This window comes from Erpetoichthys calabaricus, chromosome 1 (assembly GCF_900747795.2).
Source record: "Erpetoichthys calabaricus chromosome 1, fErpCal1.3, whole genome shotgun sequence".
Taxonomy (NCBI): domain Eukaryota; kingdom Metazoa; phylum Chordata; class Cladistia; order Polypteriformes; family Polypteridae; genus Erpetoichthys; species Erpetoichthys calabaricus.
The window spans coordinates 114,964,065-114,973,793 of record NC_041394.2 but is presented as its reverse complement, the minus strand read 5'-3'; the positions used below and the strand labels follow the sequence as shown (position 1 = coordinate 114,973,793).

Here is a 9,729-nt window from a genome sequence, read left to right as displayed (position 1 = left end):
AAGCTGTAAGGAATGAGCCTGCCAAATTTCAGACTTCTACCTACACAGGAAGTTGGAGAATTAGTGATGAGTCAGTCAGTCAGTCAGTCAGTCAGTCAGTGAGGGCTTTGCCTTTTATTAGTATAGATTATATATATATATATATTATTATACAGTGCTGTGCAAAAGTTTTAGGCAGGTGTGAAAAAATGCTGTAAACAAAGAATGCTTTCAAAAATGGAAGTGTTAATCATTTATTTTCATCAATCAACACAATGCAGTGAATGATCAAAAGAGAAATCTAAATCAAATCAATATTTGGTGTGACCACCCTTTGCCTTCAAAACAGCATCAATTCTTGTAGGTACACTTGCACACAGTTTTTGAAGGAACTCAGCTGGTAGGTTGTTCCAAACATCTTGGAGAACTAACCACAGATCTTCTGTGGATGTATGCTTCCTCACATCCTTCTGTCTCTTCATGTAATCCCAGACACACTCGATGATGTTGAGATCAGGGCTCTGTGGGGGCCATAGCATCACTTCCAGGACTTCTTGTTCTTCTTTACGCTGAAGATAGTTCTTAATGACTTTGGCTGTATGTTTGGGGTCGTTGTCCTGCTGCAGAATAAATTTGGGGCCAATCATACACCTCCCTGATGGTACTGCATGATGGATAAGTATCTGCCTGTATTTCTCAGCATTGAGAACACCATTAATCCTGACCAATCTCCAACTCCATTTGCAGAAATGCAGCCCCAAACGTTCAAGGAACCTCCACCATGCTTCACTGTTGCCTGCAGACACTCATTATTGTACCGCTCTCCAGCCCTTCGACGAACAAACTGCCTTCTGCTACAGCCAAATATTTTAAATTTTGACTCATCAGTCCAGAGCACCTGCTGCCCTTTTTCTGCACCCCAGTTCGTATGTTTTCGTGCATACTTGAGTCGCTTGGCCTTGTTTCCACGTTGGAGGTATGGCTTTTTGGCTGCAACTCTTCCATGAAGACCACTTCTGGCCAGACTTCTCCGGACAGTAGATGGATGTACCTGGGTCCCACTGGTTTCTGCCAGTTCTGAGCTGATGGCACTGCTGGACATCTTCCGATTTTGAAGGGTAATAAGCTTGATGTGTCTTTCATCTGCTGCACTAAGTTTCTTTGGCCGACCACTGTGTCTACGATCCTCAACGTTGCCCGTTTCTTTGTGCTTCTTCAAAAGAGCTTGAACAGCACATCTTGAAAACCCAGTCTGCTTTGAAATCTTTGTCTGGGAGAGACCTTGCTGATGCAGTATAACTACCTTGTGTCTTGTTGCTGTGCTCAGTCTTGCCATGACATGAAACTGTCTTCCACAACCTCACCTTGGTAGCAGAGTTTGGCTGTTCCTAACCCAGTTTTAAGCCTCCTACACAGCTGTTTCTGTTTCAGTTAATGACTGTGTTTCAACCTACGTGTGACATTGATGATCATTAGCACCTGTTTGGTATAATTGGTTGATCATACACCTGACTATAGTCCTACAAAATCCCTGACTTTGTGCAACTGTACCTATAAGAATTGATGCTGGTTTGAAGGCAAAAGGTAGTAACAACAAATATTGATTTGATTTAGATTTTTCTTTTGTTCGCTCACTTTGCATTTTGTAAATTGATAACAATAAACAATCATTATTTATATTTCTGAAAGCATTCTTTGTTTACAGCATTTTTTCACACCTGCCGAAAACTTTTGCACAGTACTGTATACAGTATATATACTAGGGGGCTCTGCTCCCTGGTCGATTCACTCGCCAACCCCTGTGTTTGGTTAATCCATCCATCCATCCATTATCCAACCCGCTATATCCTAACTATAGGGTCACGGGGGTCTGCTGGAGCCAATCCCAGCCAACACAGGGTGCAAGGCAGGAAACAAACCCCAGGCAGGGCACCAGCCCACCGCAGGGCACGCACCAAGCACACACACACACGCATACACTAGGCCAATTTAGAATTGCCAATGCACCTGACCTGCATGTCTTATAACTGTGTGAGGAAACCGGAGAACCCGGTGGAAACCCATACAGGCACGGGGAGAACATGCAAACTCCACACAGGGAGGACCTGGGAAGTGAACCCAGGTCTCCTTACTGTGAGGCAGCATCGCTTCCCACTGCGCCACCGTGCAGCTGTTTGGTTAATCGGATATACAATTTTAAAAGCTTTTTTTTTTTTTCCTTTGGAATTGTTTCAATTTCATTAGTTGCACTTTTACTTTAAAGCTTCATTAAAAAGCAATATTTGGAATTACATTTTCTTCAAGATCGCATAGAATTTTGATTCCATTTTTGGAGACACATTGTGACAACGCAACGTATAACTGCCCGTGAGTGAATATTGTTTCTGTTTCTCTAATAAATAATACGACTTTTTCTAATGTTTGTCCCTGTGATTTGTTAATTGTCATAGCAAAAGCTATTCTCACGGTAAACTGTAAACATTTTAATATTAATGGCATATCACGATCTCCTTTGGTGTCTAATGTTATTCGCGGAATATATTCATCACCTTTCTTGTCGCCTGTTAAAATTTCGTTTCTTCGTGATCATAAATATACACCTGACCGAATTGTGTATTCTTTGAAATTAAACTTGTCGTTGCTTTAACTGTTGTGGGACTACAGATTCTCACAGCGTATGGTCCATTATTGTGTAAATCCACGTTTTGTGCATTGAATAATGCGAAGGCGAAAAGAATTTGTTTTCTACTCTTCACCTTTTATTTCTGACCTTGCTTTGTCCTGCTATTTTTTCAATTACACCTGGTTCTGATGATAATTATCTTTTGTTTGCGCTAATGTGATCTTTACTATCTTTTTTTTTGATACTGTAGCGACTGATGTAATAAAGTGTCACAAAAGTTTAACTTGAACTATTGCCGACTTCGTAACCCCAAACACAACTCTAGCACCCTCTCCAACCCCTCCTCCCGTCCCGACCCCCCCCCCCCACCGCATCAATCAATACCCCGCTATCAGTCTTCTTTGCTGTACTCTGCCCTCCCTCAATCGGACCTAACAGTCACTTAAAACAAAAAAGGCTTCAGCCTGGCTGGGATGCTACAATACTTTTTAATTGTACTGGTTTCATATTCTTTACCTTTCTCTGCATGTGTATCGTGCTATCGTTTGTTTGAGCCTTTCAAATTCCACTGCTTTCATAATCACCTATCTGCCTTTTTTTTCTCTCCAATGCTTTTGGGTCTCTTTTCTCCGCACTGCTCTTTCCTGTTTGCGTAGTCGGTGGTGTCTCATCTAGGACGTATTGTCCTTATACGCCTTATATGTGCTGAGAGCACATGATCTGTGCGTGCTACGTGCCTTTACACGACTGAGTGTTTTGATGGTCTTGCTCTTATTTAATATCGTTTGAAAGTAGGGATTGTCTTGCAAGAATCTCATGTTCCACGTCCCCGCGAGATGGCCCTGGGACAATCTCTTGGCACCAAGTCTCATGTTTACGGTCCCTGTGAGACACTCCGTGGCCAGTCTGTTTTGTCTCGTGTTGCCTGTGTGGACAGACATTTAAGGAAGTGGAAACTGAAGAGAGAAAAGGACCCGGAAGGGGTTCCTGTGATGACTGCACCGTTCAAAAGGACAGTGATAAATACACTACCTGAACCAGTCAAAGGTAGGCTGGAAGAAATAGAAGGATTAGAAACCAAGTATTACAGAGAGTTTTGTGATAATGTTGTCCATGCTACAGATAAGTATCACAGAGACAAGAAAAAGCTGATTGACCAGGAAAAGTAGGTCCAGAGAAAATTGTCTCAGCTAGAGCTAGGGGAACTGACACAGATGAATGAAAAGAAAACAGAAGTTCCAATATTCTGTGCTCAAAGAGATTGGTGCGATGGAGGAAAGGAAATAAGGGGATAGGTGAGATCAGTAGTCTCTCCACCTCCTGCCCTCACTCCTGCATCTGCCAGAGCACCCACAGTGACACCAGCACCTGTTAATATATGTGTCCAGCAGCCCAGTTGGAGAAAGAGGCAGCAAAGTGGTAAGAAAAGTGGAAACTTTACACCACCACAAGGACCACCTGGTGTGTGTTGGGGATGTGGCCAGCCAGGACACCGTGGGAACAATTGTCAGATAAACCCATGGCAGCAAGTTTTTAATCACTTTGCTTAGAATAATCAAAATTATCAGCCATATTTCCAGAAAAAATCGGCCAATCTGGAGTCAGCAGCAAGCTGCTTCAGGACCGGTGAATTCATGGTTGAGATTTAATCAGGAAATTTAGGGTTGTCCCCCGAGAATCCTATTTGGGAAGGTCAGTTCCAAATGTTAACAGGGTGCTTGGATGTTGAACCAGTGGTGATCATTGAAATTGAAGGGAAAAGCAACTGTGTAATGCAACACACCTTCCCCTGTTTGTCAATATGTTAAGGCAGATTCTTGGGACAGATACAATTGATTCCTTTGACAGCTCCAGTACACCTTTGCGTATAAGGCATAATGACTAAAATTCACATACTGGTCTCTGATCATTCACCTATAAACTTGTTAGGAAGAGATGTGCTGTGTAAGTTGAATGACTATTTGGTAAACTCCAGATGGGGGGTATACATTGATCTAAAGGGTAGTAAGCCACAGATGATATTACAAACTATATGGGCTATGGTTACCTAATAGGGGACATGCCACCCTGTCCTACTAATCAAGCAGTTGCTGAACTTTGGCAGAAATGGGGGCTGTTTATTACAGCTAAATTACAAGGAGCTAGAAAGCCCAGACTGGAATATCATTGTACAATGATTTATAACATGGAGTACAACAGCCAGTTAGAACTAGAATTGCTTTCTGAAGCTATTTCTCAAACAGTCCTCCTCAATTCACAATATGTGATAATTGGGAAGCAAAATTAATTAATTAACAAATGGTTCGGAAATCCATTGACATCACCATATGTGAATCTACTTATAGCCCCTGGATTTGAGAGTAAAGGCCTAGGCCCTTTGAGGAAAAAGGCAAAGTAGATTAGGAAGGGACAAGTAACCCATTAATCAACCAATCTGAGGATAGGAAGTATATAAAGATACTATATTCGGTACGCTTGAAAGGCGCACCTAAGATAGTGGAACTCCCACCATCTAAGCAATTACAGGTAACCAAGGTGAGACAGGAAATGCTGAGGTGAGAAATGAAGGGTATGGTCTCATGTGAGCTTTGGTCCACCCACAATATGGATGTAGGTCGTCAGTTGTAGAAGTAATGGTTAAACCAGGTTGTAGGCTACCTTGGAAGATGCAATATCTTCTTAAACCTGAGGCAGAGGAAGATGTACAGAGTACAATCACAAGACTTCTAGAGGCAAAAGTATTGAAAGAGACTAGGAGTATTTCTAATACGTCACACTGTTGCCAGTCCTGAAAACGGACAAGTCAAAGTAGAGATTAGTACATGAGTTGAGAGCTGTAAATGAAATAGTATAGGACTGGCCAGCGGAAGTTCCTAATCTACACAAATTACTCACAAATGTTCACATCAATATTTACTGGATATTTTTATATACAATCGCACACTGGATAATTAGAATGTATAATATAATTAAGCACTTATATTAATTAAGCACTTGTTTTACTATGTAATTCTGCACCGTATCAGACATTACTATTTTTAAAGTATATTGTAATCTCACCACCAGTATGGTTTAAGCACTGAATTACATTGAGCCTTAAATAGTTAAAACACTGGAATGCATGGAGTCCTACATGTAACTATTCCACCAATATAAAATGACACCCTGAAAGACAATGCCAAAACTGGGTGGAGGATTAACAATTAGGGGGCATGGTTAAAAAGGACAGGAGACAAAGATGGCAAAATGCCAAAAGGTGTTGGATTTTTTGAATAATGATTAATAGGCATGGATGGCTGTAACCTAATGGAAAAGTGTGCTTGACTGAAAGGCGATTGGACAAAGGTGGCAAAATGCTATTAGGTGCTTTCCGTTATCATAAGCAGGAGTGTCGTTATCTCATCTATGTTAATCTACGTATAAAACTGTGCCAGAGCCCAGGAATAGCGGCTCACTTCATGGTTTTTATCATCTTTTAATAAAGTCTTAACTGGAACCAGAAGGTTTTTGGACTCTATGTGAATAAGTGGCTTTGGATATTATTTAGGATTTTGTTCTGCAACATTAGTTCTAGTGATCTACATTAAATATTAATAATACTAAACTAAAAATTTGAGTTTCCTCTGTAGTTTCCTGTTACTGTTACAGTTTATGGCACAGAGTGTTGTGAAGATTAGCTGCTCCATTTTGTAGTAAAGAAAAATGCTGAAAAGACTGCAAAAATTTCAGAGACCTATAAAGAGTTAGGTTGGAGGAACTGCATTGGTTGGAGTAAAATTATAGTCTCTAATCATTACTCTTTTGTCTTATTTTTGCAGGATTTTTCTCTGAGCAGTATGAAGCTGCGTTTAAGAATTAATAATGCCACCTGCCACTTAAACCTGGATGGTGATAATCCCACTCTAGATGATCTAATCTGTAAAATTAGGGAAGCGGTATTACCTAATTTTGGCTTGAGGTGAGTGTACTAAACATATGTAGTTAACCTAAGTTAAACTTTTGACATTGTGTTTTATACCAGTTATACTTATGTAATGCAAAATGTTACACAATATGTAATTGTAAGTCCATGAAAAATGTTATTGCTAGGTTTTTCTACACAATATATTCTCTAATTCTTCGTAGTACTGCTCAGGTATATCATACTGACAGTACAGTGTGCATAATTTAACTCCAAGGTCAATGTCACCAAGTATCATCCACCATTGGCTGCTATTTTGTTGATCTTTAAGTTAAATCTGTCCTACAACATGCAAGACCACATCCACTAGAGAACAGGTCATTCATCTGAAGCTAAGCACGTTTGGGCCTAGCCAGTACTTGGATGTTAGACCAACCAGGAAAAGCTTGGGTTGCTGCTAGAAGAGGTGTTGACAAAGCCAGCAGGGGCCACTTACTCTGAGGTCTGAAGCTATACTGGGAAGAAAAAAACAAACTATATGTCGAGAACAAAGTCAACATTTCCACTTTATTCTCGCCGTTTAAATTGAGATTAAAGTCGACATTTCCACTTCATTCTCATAGTTTACTTCATAATTAAAGTAGAATGTCGTAAACTAAACTTCTTCCTAAAATCAATGTTTAATCAATTACTTAATTTACCCCGTCATAAATTAATGCAGCACATTAAATGCTTTGTGTTACGTTCCCCGACCCAGTGGTTAATCACTACGCTTCTTAAACTGACTTCCTCCGCACTAAGAGTAGACAGCGATCACCATACAGAATCCATTCACTTCATGATATTCCTGCTTTCTGAAAATTTAGAATGCTAAGATAAATACTTGATATCATTTTCATGATGAAATGCATTCAAGCAGGTATTACACATGCACGGTAGTGAGGCGGTAGTGCTGCTCCCTCGCAGTAAGGGGTCCCCAGGTGTATGTTCAGTGTAGAGAACTTTATGGCAGGTGTGACGAGGCTCCAAAAAACTAGATATATGAATAGCTATCGCACAGGTTTAACTTAAATATTGTGTTAATGTTGGGTTTGTGATCTGCTGGTCGGAGACACGAACACAGAATTCAATGCATGTTCTTCTGAGCAGGCTATCTTTATTGCATGCATGCTGTCTCTATCTGACGTACCAAAACCCCAGTTCCTATCCTTCCTTTTTCTTTCACCACATAACCAATCACCACACGATAAACGTCTTTGTGAAATTAAAACTAGTTATAAACTTAGCCCACGGAGTGTTCAGAACTTTAAAAATATCTTCGTTATACAGTAATCCCTCACTTATCGCGGGAGATAAGATCCAAGGCCGACCGCGATAACTGAATTTCCGCGAAGTAGGGACACCATATTTATTTAATTATTTAACGTGTATTTGGACGTTTTTAAACCCTCCCTGTATTGTTTACAACCCACCATTTACACTATTAAAAACAGGGACAACTGCTAAGCAATATGAAATCGGTAGATAAGTTTACACTTACTGTATAGCGAAGTACACGTAGCAGCTTGTAGGCGGTCATGACGTCGTCGACCTTGTTGCAAAGATTCCTAAAGCTGATTCCATCCAGACTACTGCCTTATCACGTCCACTTGCAACTCATTTTGCACCCTGGTTAAAGGACACTGCGGCCGTAGATCTTATACGCTTTTCCTTCCTTTTAAATAAAAAGAATCAATGTCCTGCAGCGGTGTAGCTGTTCCCTTCCTTCAACATATCCAAAACTTTTACCTTTTCTGCAATCATTTGCATCTTCTGTTGGTGCTTGGACACGGCCCCTGAAGCATTAGCACGTTAATGATGAATGAGTGAGATGAGACTTCCTGGTTAATGCAACACTCCGTCGCTGAGCCAATCAGCAGCACACAGAAACTTAACTGCGTGCTCTGATTGGGTAGCTTCTCAGCCATCCGCCAATAGCATCTCTTGTATGAAATCAACTGGGCAAACCAACTGAGGAAGCAAGTAAAAAGACCCATTGTCCGCAGAAACCCGCGAAGCAGCGAAAAATCCGCGTTATGTATTTAGATATGCTTACATATAAAATCCGCGAAGTCGTGAATCCGCGAAAAGTGAACCGCGAAGTAGCGAGAGATTACTGTACATGTTTAATTATGCCATCCATTCAGAGTTGCGCCCATCTCTGAACGAGTCGCCAGCACATCGCAGGATGAATACAAGCAAAACATACTGTACACTTGCAGGGTCAATATAGCACAACAAAACCCCACATCCTACATGACTTTGAAAGGAAACTGAAGCACACCGAGTAAACCCACCAGAAAAACATGCAAATGCAAGGCAGGCACGCCGCCGTGCCCCCATATGATTAATGCATGCTTTAATGCATTTCACCATGAAAATTATATTAAGTATTTATCTTAGCATTCTAAATGTTCAGAGAGCAGGAAGATCATGAAGTGAATGTATTCTGTGCGGCGATCGCTGCTGGCGCCTCCTCTTAGTGCAAGAAGAAGTCAGTTTAAGAATCACTTAACACAAAGCATTTAATGTGCTATATAACTTATGACGGGGTTTGAGAAAATCTAGTAAATTGAATATTCATTTTACGATGAAGTTTAGTTTATGATGTTCTACTTTAATGACAAATTCCAAGAATAAAGTCAACATGTCGACTTTAATCTTGACATAAACGGCGAGAATAAAGTAGAAATGTCGAGAATAAAGTCAACATGTCGTCACACTATTACACAGTACCCAGGTACATTACACTGTATTGAAAACAAATAAAACAAGTACAACTTGGCTTGCAGTATTATCCAGTAGTATAGAAACAGTATTTACACATCTGACCTTTTAAAACTAAAGTATCTCCAGGCGACGGACGTGACTCCTTTTTTTCGGCAAAAGTTCTTCTGTTCATCATGTTCAACTTTATTGTCGGCTTCAGTTTCGGAATGTTCTCTGTCCATTTTCACCGCGCAATACCTATGCTACCGCTACCAATTTGGTGGTGTAGCAGTGAAAAAGAGCCCTAGTGCAACAAATCTGTGTTTAGCGGTGTAGCAGTGAAAAAGGTCCCCACTTGAACAGTTTCCCGCTGTGCCACGTTCCGAACGTCGTTTAGGCAATTTAAACTGGTGTTGCGGTATAAGAAAAATCCATATCATAAAAAAAATAAAAAAACGGTTTTCGGTATGAACCGGTA

At 40.6% G+C, this 9,729-nt stretch overlaps 2 protein-coding genes across 5 annotated transcripts in view; both read left to right on the top strand.

Moving 5' to 3' along the window:
- Positions 1-9,729, top strand: part of LOC114654705 (metalloproteinase inhibitor 3-like) — a 756,439-nt gene that overhangs the window by 317,132 nt on the left and 429,578 nt on the right. The gene's annotated exons all lie outside the window — the stretch shown is intronic.
- The window catches only part of fbxo7 (F-box protein 7), a 66,080-nt gene that overhangs the window by 24,733 nt on the left and 31,618 nt on the right, over positions 1-9,729 (top strand). For all 4 annotated transcript variants that reach the window (XM_051929513.1, XM_028805455.2, XM_028805437.2 and 1 more), the window contains one exon: positions 6,421-6,560. In XM_051929513.1, coding sequence (XP_051785473.1) covers positions 6,439-6,560 — 122 coding nt within the window. In that variant the 5' untranslated portion in view covers positions 6,421-6,438. The remainder of the gene's footprint in view (positions 1-6,420; positions 6,561-9,729) is intronic.